This window comes from Carcharhinus amblyrhynchos, chromosome 17 (assembly GCF_965287045.1).
Source record: "Carcharhinus amblyrhynchos chromosome 17, sCarAmb.v2.hapA, whole genome shotgun sequence".
Lineage (NCBI taxonomy): Eukaryota > Metazoa > Chordata > Chondrichthyes > Carcharhiniformes > Carcharhinidae > Carcharhinus > Carcharhinus amblyrhynchos.
This window is the reverse complement of record NC_137340.1, coordinates 28,855,890-28,878,048: the sequence shown is the minus strand read 5'-3', so window position 1 is coordinate 28,878,048 and position 22,159 is coordinate 28,855,890. Positions and strand designations below refer to the sequence as shown.

Sequence of the window (22,159 nt, the reverse complement as noted above, 5' to 3'; positions counted from 1 at the left end):
ATGTTGATTGGCTATAGTGTCAGGAGGACTAGCGATATAAACATGAGGGGTTACGGGACTAGACCCTGGGCGGGATTGTGATCGGTGCAGACCTGATGGGCTGAATGGCCTCCCTCTGTGTTCTAGGGATTCTATCAAATCTCTCAGCCGACCTACTACTATTTTAGACTCTGATAGCCCCATCTTGGAGAACACACAGGCAGGGTTCTGTCACACCATGAGAGTCCGAATACCCCAGAATGACTGACTTTGTGAACTTTGCCGAATGGTCTCTTGCGCATTTTATTTTGACTATATATGCTATATATATCTGCGCAAAAGAGTTTTTCTTTGTAAAAGAATTAAGGGGATGGGGACGTGGTAGCATAGTTCCTTTAAGGAGTTGCTGTTCATGGTTCGCCTCCTGGTGCCTAAGAGAAGGAAGCGTGTGAATCGTTACGTATTGGGCACAGTTCCTGGTAGGGGAGAACCTTTAATGTGAGACTGGGAGGTCGGTGGAACTTGACCTGTACCTGCACTGAGCTTGTTGTATATAGTTTCACCTTTCCTTCAATGGATCAGTGCTGTGATTCAAGGCTTCCTCGTGATACCTTGTGCTACAACGATGTGATACTGGATTGACGAATAGATCAGACACATAAAGACAGCAGATTAACTCCCTTAAAGAACATCAGTGAGCTGACTGAATTTTTCTATCAATTTGATATCCCCCGTGGTCATTTGTTTTTTTTAAACATAAAGAGAAATTCCATTTTGTTTCCAAACTGCGACGCTGGGATTCAAACGAACGTTATTTCAGAACTCTAGCCTGCTAGTCCTGTAACAATACCAGAGCACGACCATGCCATAATTCACAGGGTAGTGCGCTGAAAATATCATGAGAATTATACAATTTAAAAAAAATTAATTTGAATATAGCTGCATAACAGCATGTGTACTTCATAAATAAAAAGTCCCATTTTAGAGGAAACCATGCAGCGTTAAACAATTCAGTTATCATTACAAAGGAAATGCATATTAATATTTCAAAATTTCTACTTATAGAGACTATCACAGAAAATAGATATGACGCCAGAGCCCCTGCTATGTTTGAAATGCAATCCCCCTTATTGACCTGTAACTGCCACACGTTATAGTGGAACTAAAATTCTGCTAGTAGAAATAACCACATGGGTCTCCAATGCCTAAGCATAGAATCCCTCCAGTGCAGAAAGAGGCCATTCGGCCCATCAAGTCTGAACTGACTCTCTAACAGAGTATCTTACCCAGGCCATTTCCCCCAACCTACACCCATAATCGACACACTTTCATGGCCAATCCCCTTAACCTACACATCTTGGGGCACTACGGGACAACTTAGCATGGCCAATTCACCTAATCTGCACATCTTTGGACTGTGGGAGGAAATCGGAGCACTCGAAGGAAACCCTCGCAGACACAGGGCGAATGTACAAACTCCACACAGACAGTTACCCAAGGCCGGAATTAAATCCGGGTCTGTGGCGCTCTGAGGTGGAAATGCTAACCACTGTGCCATCATACAGTCCTAATATCAATGCCCAATATCTATCACCAGGAAAGGCCAGGCTGCAGATCTCAACTGCCCTTTAAACACTTTTTAAATCTAAGGTGGAGGTTCCAACACATGGAACTCTATGGAACATGTAGAGAGTTATGAATGAAACTTTCAAAATGCCCTCAGCTGAGTTCTCTATTCAAATTGGCCAAAGCAATGGTGGCCACTATAAAAGAGTAGAAGAAAATAGGGCCAACACTGGGAAACATCAGCTCATCATCAATATTACTGAATCAATTCAGGAAGAAATGACAAACTGATATGTTATAATGCTTTATTTTAAAGTGCAAGAAACACTTCATGTTCAGATAACTGCAAGTTTACAAACCAGCACAGAATGACAAAGTAAACAGAATGAACAAGTTACAGATATTGTAGCAGGTTAACTATAGAAAAGGTACCAATATTCAGCTTACAGTTTCCACCATCAACCCGAGTGTATACCAAAAATATAAAAATATTATGCAACTGTGCTGAAATAAGGAAGGCACTACTTTCCAAGGCAATATTTAGAACATCAGCCATGACTACATAAATGTTTGAATTATGCTTTGATTACTTGCCACACAGGAATGTAACACTGGTTGTAAACAATACTTAAAACACTCAAAAGTGATGTGACAAACTATTTCTAATTGATTTTTAAGTGCCATTTCACTGACGGGAAGTGATACCACTTTGGGCTTAGAACATGTATGGAAACACCATCAAGTTTCGCTTCTCCCAGCTTCCATCAAATATCCACATTTCTTTGTGAAGCATAAATTTAAAATAAAATGTATTAACAAAATAATTATACCTTCTCAGATGTTACCAATCGAACACTAATTTTGAGCATCTTTAAGTAGAATTCCCCGTCAATGTTAACCTCACTTTTAAGCTTCTGTGTTCTTCTTCTGATTGACTATTTTTTGACATTTGCTAAGCAACAAGAACACGACTGTAAAGCTCTGTCCAATTTCAATTTTTTTTTGCCTGAAATACATTCAACCACAAAGTATAACTTATCACATCCCATCCCAAGTTTTTTTCCAGACGCGATGACCATTGGTGTTCCTCACATCCAACTGTGAAAAGTGGTTCCAACTTGAACACAAAGGAAAATTCTTCTTTGTCCATAGAATCAATGGCATGCATCCATTGGAGACCTGGCTTTATTTATCTTAGTATGTTAATGCCCAAAGAGTAGGAAGAAAAAAGCAGAGACTTGGTGTGACAAGAACTGGATGATGGTTATTGCTGTAACAAAGGGGACTGATACTGGACAGTAAAGATTGAAAACTGGAGAAAGAGAGAGAAAGAGAGCTATTCTCTGGGGATAGTGGGATTGTTGAGTCTAACTATTTGAACAGAGACCGCTGGGTGAAGGCAAATGATTTGTTGAAGAAGGAACACCCAGTTAAAGAAGAGTAGAAATGAAGACTTTTGGGGAAGAGAGAGAGAGAGAAAGCGAGAAATAGTATAATAAGGACACATGTGCTGGAAGTGTGATTTGACTATTGCTGTCAGAATTTCAAAACAGCCAATTCTCCGATGCTCAAAGAACAAAACCACCAGCCTATATAGGGCAATCTTCCAACTTCTGCCCCAAATGGACACAAAATCAATAGGGTGATTGCACTACCCATCCAAACACTCTGTCAAAGGACAAAATTATATTGCATTTGGGCCTGCTCAAGTGCCTTCAAAAGCCAACTGCTTCACTAATGTCCTTCAGGGAATGGCCACCTAAACCCAGTCTTGGCCTAATTGTGATGCTCGTCGCACTCAACATCGTTGAATCTTAATGTCATCAGGCGGTCTAGGTAACTGACATTACCTACATCCTGAGAGTAAGCAAAACACCCTGATATAACTTATTGAATCTGAGATGGTAGGGAAGTCAATTGATTCCCACACTGAGCAGACAGCAGGTTGGGCCTGCAGAGAGGGGAGAGCCTGGGACTGAACAGCAGGCAGCTGGCTGGAGTCCCTCCTCTGCTGGCTCAGGAGAAACACTTATTATTCCTTTCAGGTGACTCAGAAATAAAAATGGAAAATTTCTTGATTTGTTTTTGAATGGTCTCCAGTGATCGTTTTAAGGGGGAGGAGAAAGGAGGACGCTGGATAGACTGCTCTCTGTTTGGTGTAGAAATGGGTGGGGCCCATTCTGTACTCCAAAATTATAATTGGAATCCTGCAATTTTGCGGGAGCTCCATTTCCCACATTTAAAACCACCCACCGGGAGAAAGGCAGATGTTTGGCTCTCGTTTCCAAGCTTGTCTGAAAGTTCAATCAGATACTGTTAGTAGTTCGGCCAAGGAATCTGCAATCTGTTTATCCAGCAGTTGAAAAGGGGATTCCAATCTATTTAAAAGTGTTTAAATTGGCCATCCTTTTGATTGCAGCCAATAACAAAAGTTAATGTGCAGTAACATTCAATGGGGGAGTTTTCAGTTTGAGTAGAGACAGGTGTAAAATGGATATCCATTCGCACCCAGTCTGAAAATGATCCCTGTTTGTTGCGACTTTTTTTTGCTTCCTTTATATTGTTCCACATTCATCAGATTTATTGGAGCTTTGCTTTATTTACTGACAACAATCTCGCTTTCAAAATCAAAAGGTTTTGATCGAATCTAATTAGAACAGTATCTGGATCGAACCACTGAAAACAGCAAATGCTTAACAAATCAAAATGATATAGTTTGTGCCCAAAACCAATAAAAGAATATTGTGAGGCAATGTAATCTGCATTCCTCATTTTCCATAAGCCACAGACTGTTAGACTGTTCCCTTGTTGGCTCTTTACATTTTACTGCAGTTCAAATCAATTTTGTATTACAATGACTGAAATAGCAGTGACTCTTTGCAATAGTGGTGCCTCAAATGTTTTGTCTTAAGTGTAAACAAATACTTCCCTCTTTTTCAATTTAAGCATTTGCAATGTTATTTACAACCTTTGGAGATGTAGCACGAGAATAAGAGATCAGAAGAGATTTCTCAATTGTTTTCCTACTGTATAACAGTGGCTGTTACGCTCTGCCTCCGCTGCCAGTGAGAATGGAGAATTTGGCGTTCAGTCAAATCTCCGCTCACAGACTGGAGAATCCCACCACGGACGAGGTTGGAGAATTCTCAGCCAGTAACTGTGAAAGTATGTTACAAAGGTCAGGAAATTGCTTAAAGTTTATTTATTAGTATCACAAGTGGGCTTTTATTAACACTGCAGTGAAGTTACTGTGAAAATCACCACAATTTGGTACCTGTCTGGGTCCACTGAGGGAGAATTTAACATGGCCAATGCATCTAACCAGCATGGCTTTCAGACTGTGGGAAGAAACCAGAGCACCCAGAAGAAACCCATGCAGACACAAGGAGAACGTGCAGACTCCACACAATGACTCAAGCCAGGAATCAAACCTGGCACTGTGAGCCAGCAGTGCTAACCGTACTGTCTTTGCCTTGACAAATAGGGCTTCTGCTACATGACCAGTAAACTGATGGCACTGGAGCAGATCCCGACAAAAACTAAAGCAATATCTCAGCTTTCCAATATGTTTACCAGAAACATGGCTATTTTGATATTAGTACCAAAATCTCCACCTAGATGGAGAATATTTCAATACAACATGCCTTTACATTGCAACTCATTAAGAGTGCTTTTTTTGGTTCTAAATCCTGATTCAGAACCCAAACTGGTTCCAGAATAGAACAGCATGAAACGCTTTGAAATAATCTCACTCTGCCTGGTGTATCTGCTGGACTCCATGCAGGTATATTGTGCTAGCATCAATTCCCAATTTAAATGTTTAGAGTGTGGAAATTCTCCTCTCCTTGCCTAAAGCTTTATATATTGATTAAACACATCTGCATCCTGGCATGCCTGGAACTACCCTCTGGAAAAGGCTGCCAGGAATTTGACAATGTACATGTAGTGCTGCCTGTCAGGGACATGTGCCGTTACTGGCTTCATACTAATAGCTGCAATGTAAATGTACCCTCAGTTATTGCTTCAGGTCACACAGAATAAGTTCCTATCTGAACACATTGGTACAGAGTTATCACTTTGTGATAAAAGATCTGTGAATTTAGTACTGCAGTGTGTGTCTTGTGCCCGTTCTAATAAAACCGAATGCTAACAGCGCTTAGCAAACCAAAGTCCACTGTGGCCATTTGTCTGTGATGTGCTTTAGTCATTGAGTCATAGAGGTCTATAGCACAGATAAACTCCTGTTGGCCCATCCGCTGGAATTCTATCGCCTCACCCGCCACAGAATTGGAGTGGGCAAAGGGTGAACAATGGAAATGTCCATTGACCTCAGGCGGGAATTTACGGTCTCGCTCGAGCAAGGCCACAAAATTCATCATGTCTGCACCAATCAAATCAAACACCTAACTATTCTAATCTCGTTTTCGAACATTTGACCTATAGGCTTGTATGATTGACATCACAAGTGTATATCTAAATACTTCTTAAATATTAGGAGGGTCTCTACATTCACCCTCCTTTCAGGCAGTGAGTTCCAGACTCCCACCACCCTTTGGGTGAAAAAGATTTTCCTCACATCCCCTCTAAACCTCTTGCCCCTTACATTAAATCTATGCCCCTAGTCATTGATCCCTCCACCACAGGGCAAGGTTCTGTCCTTTCTACTCTATCTACATCCCTCATAATTTTATACATCTCAATCACGTCCCCCCCTCCCCTGCCGCCAGTCTCCTCTGCTCTAAGGAAAATAATCCCAATCTATCTTCATAACTAAAATTCCTCAGCCCAGATAACATCATGGCATATCTCCTCTGCACTCTTTCCAGCGCTATCACTTCCGTCCTATAATGTGAATTCCATAACTGCACACAATACTTTAGCTGCGGCCTAACCAAAGTTTGATATAGCTTCTATATAAGTTTTACCTCCTAGCTCTTAAACTCAGTGCATCAACTATTAAAGGCAACTACACCATATACCTCCTTAACTTGTTTATCCACCTGTTCTGTTAGACTGGTGTACATGCACACCAAGGTCTCGCTGATCTTTCCCTGCTTACCATGCCTGAGTCACTATGAACATGTAAATTGCCATTCTAAGAGATAGTGAATTTGGTAAATACAGGCTGTAACATTTCTGCTGCAACGTTTTCTTGTAGACGCTCCCTAACCATACTTACATAAATGAGGAAGAAAGCCTCTTTCAGGCTGTCCTCCTCTGCAACGTACAATTCTTTAGTAAAGTTGCCCCCCAGACTAAACTTGAATACACAGAAGCAAGTTAGTAGGCAGGTATGGTGCAAACCTCAAATAGATTTTAAAACACAACAATTCTATTTGATAAGACTTTTTGTGAAAGTTACTAGGGTAGTTGATGAGAGAAATCTGATAGATGTTGTCCACTTGGATTTCCAGAAAGGCTTTGATAAAACACCTTACACTAAATACCATCTCATGATGGAATCTTGATGCATTGGTAGAAATTTGAAACACTGGATCAGGAACTTGCTCTGATCCCCATGCCAAAAAGGTTGTACTTAATGATTGTGGGTCACATTACTAATGGTGATCCACAGGGATTAGTCCAGGACCTGTTACGCTTCATGGACTTTATCCCTGACCTGTAGAGCAGGCCTGAGAAAATGGTGAGTACGTTTGACACCAAAATCTGTGCAAGGGTTAAGAGGTTAGAGGAGTCCAATCAGATCCATAAGATTTTGATGTGCTAAGGGAGTGGGCTACACATATGCAAATGATATGAAATTTAGATAAATATAGTACTTTATTGGTTATAAAGTGCTTTGAGCTTTCTAGTGGTGATGAATGATCAATGCAAGGCTTTCTTTCATCATATATATTTTTGGCTAGCTCAGAATTCATTCAGAAATTTCAGGAAACCATAGTGAAAGAATTTGAGAGAAAAGTAGTCTTCATGTTATTGTGCAAAGGTTACTGAAGGTTCGTGGCCAAATTGAGAAGCCAAAGCTAACAGGGTATCTGTTTGTATTACAAGAATAAATTAGTATAAATCAAAATTAACATCATGACACAGTACAGGTTGGTAGTCAGACTGCACCTAGAGCACTGTGGCCAGTTTGATCTTCCTACATGATGACTGGAATAGTAGCCTTGAAACCAATCCAGAGGAGAGCGACTAGAATAATATTTAGCTCAAAGAGCCTCAGATACTTATGTAGGCTCAGGACCTTGAACTATTTGCTTTAGTGCAGTGTAGGCTTGATAAAGGTCTATAAAAATAATTCAAGGGCTAGGCAGCTTCCCCATTGATAGATGATTGCAGTTTAACAGATTGAGGAGAGCAAGGGGACATGCATTTAAATTAAATAAGGATAAGAATGGACTGGGAGTAAGGCATTTCATTTTCCCAAGAGAAATGTGAGCTTCTCAGTAGCATTGCCTCTTGGATGGAATTTTCCCGTCCAGTCCGCCACAGGATTCATAACGGGCGGGAGCAGAACATGCAAAGGTCCATTGACCTCGGACGGGAATTTCCAGCCTTGGGTGAGCATGGCCAGAAAATCCCGCCCTGAACCTCTGCTTGCCTTCAACAGGGATTTGGACCAATTCCTGGCTCTGATAGATTTTGCACCAAGTAAAAGATAAGCACCCTTATTCACATCACTCACCCAGCGTGATCTTTGAGACTGGTTTTCATTGTCTGTGGGGTTTGGAGAGGGGCATTATAGAGTATTTTTCCCTTATTGGCCATTTTTTTGTCTGTCTTTGGAGGTTAACTCGCGGCACTAGCGGATGCGTAGTTAGCTGCGGGAGGGTGACAGGAAATGGGGTGAGGTTTAACCATGATGGACCAGCCATCATGATGGGAAAGCTGGTCTTTTCCTGCCTGTCAATTTTTGAATGTTCAGATTCTATTTATTACAGTACAACTTGTAACACTGTAGCAAGCTAAACACTCCCAATAGTTACAGAAGATTTGAGGGTACAACCTTTTGAGATACATGAATCCTATCTATTAATGATGGCCAGTGTTTCTATGTATGCAGCAGTGTGGCAAGTTTTCTAACTACATCATGCAGGAAAGTGCTGAATAGTATTAAAGTTGCATGTGTTATATATTAAAATAATGAACTGAGTATCGTGCCCACAAATGGCATAAACCCAGATTGCACCTTGTTACTTGGAAACGTTTTGTTGTTATTTGATATAAAATATCTTGGCTGTGATCATTTAGAAAGGTCTTTTTTCTTCCTCGACAAGAATGTCCTATAACTGACGCCGCCTGTGTCGGACCCGCCTGAACCGTTTAAGGGACAGATTGATTGGCTGCTTCCCAAACTTCTCCATGATCTCTTTGATTCTCGACAGGTTTGTCCTGGCCAGAACAAAGTGACACTGTGTTGCTCCCATGTCGTACCCCACCTCGCAGTTTCGGGTTGCACTCGAGTAACCTTCAGCCTTGGCAGTGACTTTGTACTCGCCGGGATTTAAGAGCCGCCAGTAGTCTCCATCAATAGCTGCAATAAAAGATGCGTCCACAGGATTAGAAGCCATGATGTGGAGATGCTGGTGTTGGACTGGGGTGGACAAGATGGAAAATCACATAACACCAGGTTATAGTCCAGCAGGTTAATTTGAAATCACAAGCTTTTGAAGCACTTTGTCCACCTGATGAAGGAGCAGAGCTCCAAAAGCTTGTGATTTCAAATAAATCTGTCGGACTATAACCTGGTGTCACCTGACCTCTCACTTTGTCTACAGGATTAAAAGGCAGTTCATTTGGTATAAGATCAATTTTCACTGTCACTCCCCACAGCACTTTATGATCAGACTTGAATCAGAAGACAGCAGCACTTTGATTAACCAGCCAACCATTTCTTTTCAAGTGCACTCCAAACTCTGTTCAGCATGGAAAGTTTGTCTTTTTTTTAATGCTGTGTATTTTTGTTAATGATTGCAAGTAGTTTACAATTTACACTTTACTTATTATCAATTTTTACAGTCCAGGAATTGTTACTCGTATATTGACCAATACAAGCTGAGACATCATTCTTGCTGAAATCTGTATGGCTTCTTAATGGTGGGATTAACTATATTCTGCCTCAGCTTTTGTTAGAATACCTCCTTTACCAACCCACCCCTTTTATCATTAGCGCAGTCAATTTTCTATTTGTTCCTTGGCTTGATTAAATAAAACAAGTAATGGTAATTGGATTCCATACAAATATACATATAGAATATATATATAGATAGATTTTACTTTTAATTTTTTGATTTTCTTTATAATAACTTCTAAGGTGACACATTAAGATTTCAAGTTAAGAAGGGTTTATTACCAAATATACTAGCGATGGTCAGCCAGAGCTCTAAGACATGACTCTCTGCTCCCTGGCTCCAATTAAGCTTCTTCCCTGGCCCCAGATGGGCACCCTTGCTCCCAATTGGTTTGGTTTAATGTGCTGACTCTCCATTGGACCCAGCCCAAACATGGGGCCCTCAGGGATCATCCCCTTAAAGGGGCCACGCTCCCACATTCTCCATTTTCCTTTCTTCTTGCCTTATATTTGAGATATTCTTGTGATTTATTTAACCTCTCGAGCTGCTGTTATACCAGAAGAAGGTCAAAGTTGTTGAAAAGATAGTTGGGATGAATTTTAGTTCTCCCTCTCGGTGGGGAGAGAGGCAGAATGGAGTTGCCTGCATTTAAGATGCAGTGGCTCCATTTTCCACTCCCTTCTCAGGGATTCCTGATTTGGATCATGCTGGTCCACATGGTCAGACACAAGTGGGAGCCTCACGCATAAATGCAAATAAGAGTCCAATAACATCAAAAACTTGTTTCAACTTTGCAAATAGTTAGGAAAAGTGGGATAACTGTGGGGAAGGGAGAGCGAACACGCCTCCCCCTGCCCCCAGTAAGAGAAGCAATTTCTATTAGGAAGCATGGGATCAGAAGTACCGATCTGTACCTGTATGCCAGTGAGCTGCCACAGGTCATATGAACTTTGCCTTCTGGCTTGTGCTCTGCATGCCCAGCTCAACAGTGCCAAGCAAGAATGCCAGTGGCATTTGTAAAAAACCTGGGAGTTAAAGATGCCCCAAGCTTGTAATTTCAATCAGTGACTGTCTTTCACACTTGCCCCATCTCCATCTGTCTGTAACTTGGCTAAATTTAACTCCCTTATTTCAGCATTCCCTGAAAATCTCTGAATATTCCCTGAATATCTCAGTGAGCATGTGAGTGGATCAGAAAAAGAACTCCTTCAACCCCTACTTCAGCAAAGGAAACTAAATTGATATATCTGCTTCAGTGATTAGCTTCGATTTTTCATTTTTTCTTTCAAGAGGGTTGTTCTCTGTCTTGATTAGTTCTTCGCCTCTTATTTTCCCAGGTGGCTTTTCTTTTCTGGTGTATTTTTCATTGGTCCCAACCTGGTAGCAAGCATCAGATCAACTCAGTTAAAGGGCAAATGCATCTCTTAAGCAAGGAGTCACTGAACTCAGTTTAATTCAGCACTGTCATTGGAAGGATTCCGTGTGGTAACTTGTCTCACGCAACAGCACCTTACTTCTTTAATGGAGTGCCTTTGGTGGCAGTGAAGCAGGCAGGGCATGGAGACAGTTGGTTCAGAGACAGAGGTGGTTCAGTGACCTGACCAGGACATTGAGCAGGGTGAGTGCGAGCTTGTCTGGTTTTCTGCATTACACCCCGATGTGGCATTGCCATCTTTCCCACAGCACTTAAAACATTTCCCTCCTCCGTGACACATGCACTTCAGCAACTCTGTTTCTTCCAGTCACATACAGATCTTTGCCCTCACAACAGCAATAAAATGCAATCCTCTGTTTTCTACAAACAACAATGGAGCATTGTATTCTTCTGCAAGACTACCTTCTCATTTCACATGGCCTCCTAACTATCTACTTGCAACTTTATTGCTCACTACGTGATGTTGATTCTCACGTCAGCACAAATCTTTTCAACAGCCATGCACTAACTCTTGTAGGAGAAGTTGAGTCATAACAAACCAGTAGAGGACAAGAAGGTCCAGCATCCATCCCAGCCCTCACTCAATTGAGAGCTGCACTCACTCAAATGCAGCAAAGATAGACATCAATGGGGCAGGTAGAGCAAGGGACATTACTGATGGTGTGACAATGGTGCCACACTCAACAGGGTGTCAACCAATTGTTTGCATCCTTTTTCTTGTATCCAGTCATACACTCAAGGAGTGGTGCATCTTATGTCAACTTTCTGCTGGTATCTGAACTCTCTGTTGTGCTTTTTTTTCTATGCCCTTCTGAAGACATTGGAGGAGGGCAATCCTGCTGAAGAATCATGGACAATCCATCCCTTCAAACAGCAAAACAGAAATCGGCACCACAGAAGGAATGGATAGAAAGTTAGAAGCATCTGCACTGAGTAAAATACACAGCATAGATGAACAGGGACAGGGGCTGATGGAGAAGACAGTCCAGCAGATAATTCATTGGAGAGCAAGCTGAGATCATATTCTGCTGCAGAAGATACAATTGCCAATGCTTGGACCCTAGCCCTCAATTGAAAGTTTAGCACATATGCAATTGTGTGAGCTATTGGGAGGTATTATTCGATGTTTGAGGAGATGGAGACTCACATCCCGTAACTAAGTTTCCTTTGTGATACTGAGATATTTGCTGCTACCCCAACATAAAGTGACACCCTTAAGATTTCTTGCATATTGTATAGGTTTTAATTATATTATCATTTCTGCATTTTGGTCTAATTTTGTTGAGGGAAAAATGAAGTTTTCTTACCAGTTATGACATCGTGATTTATGCCTTCAACAGAAATAACAGCATTTGGAATTCCTCTGCCTTGTTTATCCTGCACCAATCCTTTGATCCCCCTATGGACCTAATTAGGAAAAAAACTCATACAGTATAACACAAATATTGAAACAGAAGTCTTCTGTTATTGTAACTCTTGCACTGAATATAATTGTTGAGCGCCAAAAGACTCATTCACCTGTAACCTTCATCCTGAAATTCCCAGAGGCAGACTTACAGTGAAACATACTATTCTACAGCACACAGTCCCAACTGGGGGGTGGGGGGGGTGCACCCATGCTGGCCGGTGTCTGTGGGGACACTAATCAGAGCCTGATAGCTCTGAATTTGCTGTAAGGCAATGAAGAGCAACGCTGGCTCTGATTGGTCGCATCCCCTTAGAGCAAGGCTTGATTAGAATCATTGTAAGTCCACTTCCGCATGCCTCTGTCCAGCCTGATCCAGGTGACTCGGGCCATCTCCCAATCCCTCCTGAACCACCCTGTCTCTCTGAGTTACCGAGCCAGGATGATCATGAGTGTCTGGCTTCAACTCAGCCCCAACTCCCTGTTTGATGAGCCGCTTTGGGTGTGGGTAAGTGGCCACTTTTGACTCCAACAGGTCATCATGAAGGCTTGTAGCTAGCCCCTTTAAGGGCCATTCTCTCCCACTCCTGGCAACCCAGAATGTTGAGTGGGACAACAAGATCCTTGGCGATTTCTTCACCAAAAGAAAAAAGAACTAAAGAATAAGAAAAAAATGACAAAACCAAAGGGATCAAAGTGGCACCACTCACCAGACTGGCCTAGGACACAGAGTTGCCTGAAGCTCCCACACTCATTCTGGCTCTATGCCCACCTTGCCCACCACCACTATTACCATCATCTTCCTCATGCCAGCGGTAGTGGTGGTTTCCGCTGAAACTGCACTGTTATTGTTCCCAGAATGACCAAGAAAATGAAGAAGGAGAAAAAATCAGGTGGTGAAGAGTGGGTTCCACGATTCCCAACAGGGGTAAGGGAGAATGAAGAATGGAAGGAATTTGTGCGAAGGAAGATGACTTGGAGTGGCTTGTCAAGCAGGGCATTTCACTGCTGGAGAGTAGCAGGGAGATGTCAGTGGAAGAGATGTTTCAAGACAGGCACTGGCTCAAGCTTGCCTGCACCATTACAGCCCTGGCTTTCAAGGCTGTGTCATCCTATTTCCTATCTCCTATTCTGTCAGGTTAGACCCTAAGCTGCAAACTGGGTAAGTCAGAACTAATTGAAGTTCAATGCATTTTCTTTCTTGATGTAGTTCCTCATTAATGCTATTTCTTTTGTTTTAAATTGAAGGCATTTAAGTCTTGTTTCCTCTTGTGTTTTCCCTGGCTCTGCAGTTGAAGATGGGAGATTGCCTGCGTTTCATATTTAAACCTATTTGATTTTGGGGAACCTCATGTGTGGGTGAGTTGGATTTCCTTGCTAATAGTGGGCAGCATATGTTTCTGCTGGACTTGCACCCATTTTGTGCCAAACTCCGAGGAAGTTGGGACACTGGTAGTCATGGCAGTGATCAGTTTGGCACACAGCCCACAGCAAGGCCAAGTTTCCTCTTCCCAGTGCCTGACCAGAGGCATAAACCCAAACAGAGTGGCAAATTCCCAGCACAATATCACATTATCAGGAGGAACAGTATTGTGCTTAGCCTAGTGTTTGGGCTGATCCGTTGAGTTCTAAATATCCTGAACGCTCCTCAGGATGATCCTCAGGACCCTGATGATTGTGAAATTCTTGTTGATGATGTTACATAGATGGTAACTTCCGTTGCCACATTCCTTTTGTCTGCCATATTGTAACAAATGTTTTAAACTGTCTATTTTTGAGTGAATCACATCATTGGTACTGTGAAGAAAGAGGTCATTCAGCCCATCATGTCTGCACCAGCTCTCTAGAAGAGCATCATGATTTTGCCCCATTCCCCTGCCTATTCCCTGACACCACTGCCTTCATTCAAACAGTGGATGCAGCAACCACAGGAACAAAGTGGGGCTCTTTGTGCCAATTACATTGTTCCCAGGGCAAGCCGAGTCAGTGAGTCGCTGCCTGTGGTTTCAGTGCTGATAGATCAGACTGATTCATGTAATATTATTGCTGCTGATTGTGTAACTGCACCAGAAGATTAGGAAATACTGGTTAGCAGATAAATATTGAAGGGGTGATGTTAAACCAGCTGCAGTTTGTGTGGGATCATGATATCATTTTCAATGAGCATTAACTGTCCAATGAAATGAGATGTGTTTGATCAAATGTTTTTCGTTTCTAGAAGCTTAAAAAAAAATCTTCTTTAATATTCTGGTATAATTTGTTAACACGAGGGGTGAACATTGGCTAAAGTAAGGCCAGTAACTATTTAGCATTTTAAATGCTAAGTGCGGGATGGGGTATGGGCATGATGTCATTGTGAGGGGCCCCCAGAAACAAAGGTGAGCAACAGGATTCCGCAAAGTGTAAGTCTGCCACTGCAAATTCCGCAAATATATTTATGTCATGACAGACCTTTCAGCACTTTGTGATGGAGGACAATGTGTCTTAACCACACAATTAACTGCAGTGGCATCAACTCCCCATGAAACCATTAGCAACACAGTCAAACAGTACATATGTACGTGAAAAGATACGGCAGTGCATTGTTCACTACAGATGCAGTTTATTGTCAAATGGGGTTAAACCCTAACAAAGTAAAACGTGCTGATTTTAATGCGATCGTTCATTGTAAACTCATTGCCATAATTATGCACAGATTGAGGCACAGATTTGGACATGGGTAGAGAGCGCATTGAGTGTGAGAGCAAAATTTATGTTCGCATGACAGAGAATTGCAGGGAAATGTCAGACTGGGGGAATCAAAGATCTTTGCAGACATAGATAATACTAAAAAAAGTATTTTCATCCAGCAATAGTCTCACCCACGACAGATGGGGGAGAGGACTAATGAACATTTGACAGGCCAAAATGAAATGTTAGGAAACTCAGTTATCAGCAAATGGTGGAGTAATATTAGTGCCACACAACTGCCAGGGAATGACCATCTACAACAAGAGAGGATCTAACCATTGCCCCTTGACATTCAATGGCATTATCATCGCTGAATCCACCCACTATTAACATCCTGGAGATTATTATTGACCAGAAACTGAATTGAATTAACCATATAAATACAGGGCTACTGGAGCTGGTCAGAGGTAAGGAATCCTGCAGCAAGTAACTCACCACCTAACTTCCCAAATCCGGTGCACCATCTACAAAGCACAAGTCAAAAGTGCGATGCAATACTCTCCACTTGTCTGGATGAGTACGGCACCAACAACATTTAAGAAGCTCCACAAAGGACAAAGCAGCCCACTTAATTGCTATCCCTTCCACAAATATTTACTCCCTCCATCACCAACAAACAGTGGCAGCCATGCATACCATCTACAAGAAGCATTGCAGGAACTCACTGAGGTTCCTTAGACTGAACCTTCCAAACCACGATCACTACCATGCAGAAGGGCAAGAGCAACAGATAGCTGGGAACACCAGCATGTGAATGTTCCCCTTCAAGTCACTCACCACCTTGACTTGGAAAAATCCCGCTGTGTCAAAATCCTGGAATTCCCTCTCAAACAGCGCTATGGGTGTACCTACACCGCACTGCAGTGATTTAAGGCGGCAGCTCAATACCACTTTCTGAAGGGCGACTAGGGATGCGAAATAAATGCTATCCTAGCCAGCGACACCCACATTTCCTAAATAGATTTTAAAAACTCAACCTCATGTTTGATGTCGATGTAGGACAATGTTCTCAATGTGCTCAATGTAGGAGCTTGACAGAAATGAAAAAGATAACAATTTGGAATTTGTATGGGGCTTGTCCTAATTTCTCACAGTAACAAAGGAATCCTGGTGAAAGGGTGTATATAACCATTTCCATGTTATTTGTTGGGGTTCTGCTGAACTTCTGGATGGCTGAATGGCTGGTTCGTGAGGCACAGTGATGCCAACAGCACGTGTTCAATTCCCCTACTGGCTGAGGTTATTCATGTAGGCCCTACCTTCTCAACCTTGCCCCTTGCCTGAGGTGCGGTGATCCACAAGTTAAATCGCCACTTGTCAGCTCTCCCCGTCTAAAGGGAAAACAGCCTCTGGTCGTGGGCGGCACGGTAGAACAGTGGTTAGCACTTCTGCTTCACAGCTCCAGCGACCTGGGTTTGATTTCCAGCTTGGGTCACTGTCTGTGTGGAGTTTGCACATTCTCCTCGTGTCTGCATCAGTTTCGTCCGGGTGATCCAGTTTCCTCCCACAGTCCAAAGATGTGTGGGTTAGGTTGATTGGCCATGCTAAAAAATTGTCCCTTAGTGTCCTGAAATGAGTAGGTTAGAGGGATTAGCCTATGTAGGGATATGGGGGTAGGGCCTGGGTGAGATTATGGTCAGTGCAGACTCGATGGGCCAGATGGCCTCTTTCAGCACTGTAGGGTACCTATGATTTTATAATCTGGGACTCTGGAGATTTTACCTTTATCTTTACTAAAGTTAGAGTTGAAGACTGGTAACTCCAAATTTCCACCTCAAGATTTCCACTCTAAAGTTTAGACTGAGGTTAGATCAAATAGTCAAAATTCAAGTCCTCAAAATATAAGTGACTCATCAGACAGTGGCACAGCAAAATAGGTGCTCATGAATATTAATACTCTTTTAATCGCAAAAAAACAGCGAAATGTCAACACTAGCTTCTGCTAACGTTTTATCACAGTATTATAACATTGAGAGAATTGGGTCAGCACCTCGACTACATGTAAAGGCAATGATTTATATGCAGGGCATGAGTATGGAAGATGAGGTGACTATTATAATTATATCACGATGAGAAAATGTCCTTGAGGTACTGCAAGCTATTACTTATGATTGTAACCTTGCTTCCACAAACGTTGCAACACCTTGTCCGCATGAAGAGAGTGTTTTGAGTTATTTTATGGTCATTTCCTTTGCTTATATCATTATCACAAATCCACTTTCCTTCGAGAATTACCATGAGATTGTTTCAAAATGAAAATATGTAAAAAGTTCACATTTTCTCAAAAATTTGCGAGAAGACAGAAAATGAAGAAATGCTTTTCGACAGCTCTATCTGATTTAACACAATAGAAATCCGCAGGAAATTGTGTTAAGTCATTTAAATAGTCTGCATGTTGAAAGCAATTGAGATCGCCTAAAGAATTAAGAAGTTTTTAGTGTGAGAATCAATTATAGAAAAAATTATTCACTGAATGGTTAAGATTTTTAACCTATCATTTGAATTTTGTATTTATATTTATAAAGGGTGATAAATGGTAGGATGATATGCAGAGAGGCATTTGTAGCAGTGTGATACCAAAGCAACTGAAGTAACATGCCCTGTCATTTGATTTAGTAAATAAATATAAACTGATGAACTGGGATTATTTTTCACAAATTGTATTTGAACACAAAATTCAAGGAAAACATATTTAAAATGGCATCTCTCAAGTCAAATGTATTTTCTTTACTTTTAAAAGGCATTATCTCTAAAAAAAAGGCCTTCTTAAATGTCCTGGTGTGGAATAATTTGAAAGCAATTAGTTTTTTTATTTATAAAAGAAGCATATTATTTAAATAGTGAGATATTTGCAATGCAGAGGGATCTGGGTGCCTTAAGTGCAAGAATCACAAAAGGCTAGTATGTGGGTACAGCAAGTGATTAGGAAAGCTAGTAGAATGTTCTTATTTATTGTGAGGGGAATTGAATAGAAAAGTAGGAAAGTTATGCTTTAGCTGTACAGGGGAGCATTGGTAAGACCACATCTGGAGTACTGTGTACAGTATTGCTCTCCTTATTTGGGGAAGGTGTAAATGCATTAGAAGCAGTTCAGAGAAGGTTTACTAGACTAATACCAGAAACGAATGACATGATGACACAGTGATTAGCGTTGCTGCCTCACAGCACCAGGGATCCGGGTTTGATTCCAGCTTTGGGCGACAGTGTGAAGGTTGCACATTTTCCCCGTGCCTGCATGGGTTTACACTGGGTGCTCTGGTCTCCTCCCACAGTCCAAAGATGTTCATATTGGCCATGCTGAATTGCCTCTTAGTATCTAAAGATGCATAGATTAGGTGAATTAGCCAGGGTAAATGCCTGGGGTTATAGGGATAGGGCTGGGGGTCGATCTGTGTAAGATACACATTTGGAGACATTATTGTTAGGATATAACTGGTGACAATTTTGTATCAGATGTAACGTGACCAATGGTAACAAGTTATAAGAGTCAGCTGATCCAGCAAACCACAGAACCAATTAAAGAATGATGTGATGGTCAGCTGAACAGCTGACTTACTATGAATAAGAACCTGTTGGGAATTGTGGGGAACTTGGAATGGCCCAGAGCGAGGCCCCAACTTTGGAGTAATGAAGTTCCTTTATTAAACCCATTCTTTGATTTATAAATTGGAGTAAGTTTTGTTATATTTTTATTGCCTACATTTGAAGAGTTCCTTCCAAAGAAACAATGATGGATTGAATGGCCTTTTTCTGCACTGTAGGGATTCGATGGGCAAGTTGTCATGAGGAAAGACTGGACAGGTTAGGCTTATATCCACTGGGGTTTAGAAGAGTGAGAAGCAAATTGATTAAAATATTTGAGATCCTGAGGAGTCTTGCCAAGGTGAATGTGGAGAGGATGTTTCTTCTTGTGGAAGAAACTATAGCTAAGGGTCACTGTTTTAAAATAAAGGGTCATCTATTTAAGACAGATGACGAGAAATGTTTTCTCTCAGAGAATATCTTGGAACTCTCTTCCTCAAAAAACAGTGAAAGCAGAGTCTTTGAATGTGTTTAAGGCAGAGGTAGATAGATTCCTGATTAACAAGGGGTGAAAGATTATTGGTCTAGGTAAAAATGCAGGGTTGAGGTTAAAAACTGATCAGTCATAATCTTATTGAATGGCAGAGAAGGCTTAAGAGGCTGACTGACCTAGTCCTGCTCCTAATTTGTACATATTTCAGTGCCTCAGAAATAGGATCTTACCTGAAAATGCACCTACGCTGTGGTTGCAGTGTGGATGCTACAATGATGTTGGGATCTCATTCGACTGTGTCAGGTAAGCAGCTAGAACTACCTGTGTTCAGGATGCCCAACTCTGTGGCAGGGCACAGGATGGCGGACATTCCATAAAAGAAGGGATGGTGGATCACCAAGGCTATGATATTCAAAGGCTGCTTGAGAGAACCAAGCATCAGTGGTCTCTGATGGCAGTCAGGGCTTCTCAAAAAGGTCAGTCTGACAATAGAGGGAGGAAAACAGTGTTGAATAAAGTTATTGGCTGCCGGGCACCAAAGTTACATGCCCTGGTTCTCAGATGATACTTTGGAAGCCCTCATTTTGGTAGTGATCAGGGGGGGAGACATTTGATGTAGCAAAGTGGAGAATGGACATATAAATTGTTCCAAGCTGGAATTTGCAGAGAAAGGTGGGTGAGGGCTCTTTCAGCTCCTACTCATGCATCAAGGTGGTCTATGAACCACTTAAAAAGCCCTGCAATGTTAAATGAAGATCTGCATTTATTACCAGTGATGCATTGAAGTTCTGATCCACTGCACTAGGCCAAGTGGTGACATTGGAACTGGGACTGTGGGTTGACTGTGAGAGATGATAGTTTGGAGTAACCGCTCTGTTTGACATTTTGTTTTTAGAATGTGCGACTTGTGAAGTAACTCTCAGAGATTCTATGCCACGGACCTTTTTGCACTATACATATAGCTGCTGCCATTTTAGAATAATGGAACAATCTGAACAGAAATGTGGCATAATTTGAGCAAAAGTCAGTATTATTTTACTGTTTCACGGGATGTGGACTTCACTGGACCAGCTGTTCTTTGGTAATTTAATTGGTTGGTCAACCCAGGTCACATTTTTGTAAGATTAATATTGGACACTCTTGCAGCTTCAACGATAAGACCTCTGAGCTGTGAAGCTCTTTTTGCTAAGCCTATTATCACCATTCCAGCATCAAAGAATGCCTATCATCTCTGATTCAAAGCAACAATCGCACACAAAGACCTATTGTTTCTTCCACTTAAGCTCCTTGCATTATGTTTTGATCCAGGAACACGGAACAGCGGAATGAAGAGAGTTAATTATTCACAAAGGGGCTACCAGGCTTATCATAGATGGGAGAAATATCAGAGGGCATGTCAAATGCAGCAGGGTGGCGATGACTCATTGCAGAAATGAGGCAGTAATAGCACTAACATGAGTACATTCCTGGCAGACTGGCAGGCATTATGTGCAGCAGTCTTCTTCCATTCAGGAAATGCAATTACAGCCACCCCAGCCGTCACCTCCGTAACAGCTGCGATCATTTGCTATAATGGTTCCTGAAATGGGCCACAACTGTCAACTACTTTTCTGTCCATGTGCCTAACAGGAGCGGGTATGACATACCTCACACATGAATAAAACTTAGTAAATCGATTGATCAAATAATGGAAACCTGGCTTCAAATTTCAGAGAAACCATATTTTTCAAACATGCCACGTGTCTGCACATTTTTTATTTATACAGATGTTTGGCTGGTGCATTAGGTTGGCAAAATATTTATGCATTTTAAGGAACAGTGTGCTTTTAATTACATTTAATGTCATTTCTGTCATTATTGGAATGGTAACAGCCTTGAAATGGGACGGTTAACTTTACAACCAAATTCAGCTCTACAATGCATAATCGCCATTTTGAAAAGGCTGTCTACTTCAGCCTCTTGGCTACGATGTCATTTGAGATGCTGATTGCCAGTTGCTGGTTGCAATTGGTCAGAGTGCATGCCAGGCCTGTTCTGATCAGTTGTGTGGCTGATAAATGTAGATTTGCTGAGTTTGTGTGATTCTAATATCTGTGGGGGCCAGGAGGTGCCACCCCAGCATCTTCCCCGCACCACACTCTATGATTGTCAACTCCATTCCCATACCTATCTGGCTGTCAGGTGTAGCAGCTCAATATTGGCCTGACTTTAATCCTTGAGCTTCAAACAAAAAAAATGTTTGGCGTCCTGTACTTTGATTTAAACAAAGCCAGGGCTTCAATTTGCTGCTTGTTTCTGTGACATCGATCAGTGACTCCTAAAATGATATATGACCTCATGTACTTTTGACCATTGCTATCGCCCAGTCCAGCTTGTCTTGCACTAGAACAGTATTATATCCTCCACTTAGCAATTATTAATCCCTTACCAATGTTATCGATGTGGATATATCATACAGTGAATGACTTTTCTATAATGTACCTGCTCCATGAAAACAAGGAGGGATTCTCGGTTGTTTTCCCACTGATCTGGGAGTTCACTCTCATGGGGGAATTTGTCACATCCCACGTACATTGAAATTTCAAAGCAGTTTGTATGCAGGTAACTGAAGTCATTCATGCCTTTAAGAAAGAAAAGAATGTTATTTTCAGAACAGTTGCTAATAATTATCTGGCCAATTATCATAGAAATGTTTCATTCCAATCAAATTAAAGTTCCACATTTTGCTAACATTGATTCTCCAACATTTACTTCCACTTCCAACTTACTTAAATATATTTTGCGAGCATCAAACTAACTAACATTCTCACATTGTTAACATTCTTCAAAATACATTGAGGAAAATAAACTGCTGTAACAAGAACAGAAAATGCAGGAAAATCTCAGCAGGTGTGGCAGCATCTGTGGAGAGAGAACTGAGCCAACATTTCAAGTCTGGATGATTCTTCATCAGAGCATTTTCTGTTTTTGTTTTGTTTCAAATTCCAGCATTCCAC

At 41.5% G+C, this 22,159-nt stretch overlaps 1 protein-coding gene across 1 annotated transcript in view; it reads right to left on the bottom strand.

Annotated features, from left to right (window-relative positions):
- Positions 1 to 1,836: 1,836 nt before the first annotated feature.
- Positions 1,837 to 22,159, bottom strand: part of cpxm2 (carboxypeptidase X (M14 family), member 2) — a 184,198-nt gene continuing 163,875 nt past the window's right edge. The window contains exons 12-14 of the mRNA XM_080205676.1: positions 21,645 to 21,784; positions 12,321 to 12,420; positions 1,837 to 9,040 (exon numbers count right to left, since the gene is read on the bottom strand). Of these exons, the coding sequence (XP_080061802.1) occupies positions 8,790 to 9,040; positions 12,321 to 12,420; positions 21,645 to 21,784 (491 nt within the window). The 3' untranslated portion in view covers positions 1,837 to 8,789. The remainder of the gene's footprint in view (positions 9,041 to 12,320; positions 12,421 to 21,644; positions 21,785 to 22,159) is intronic.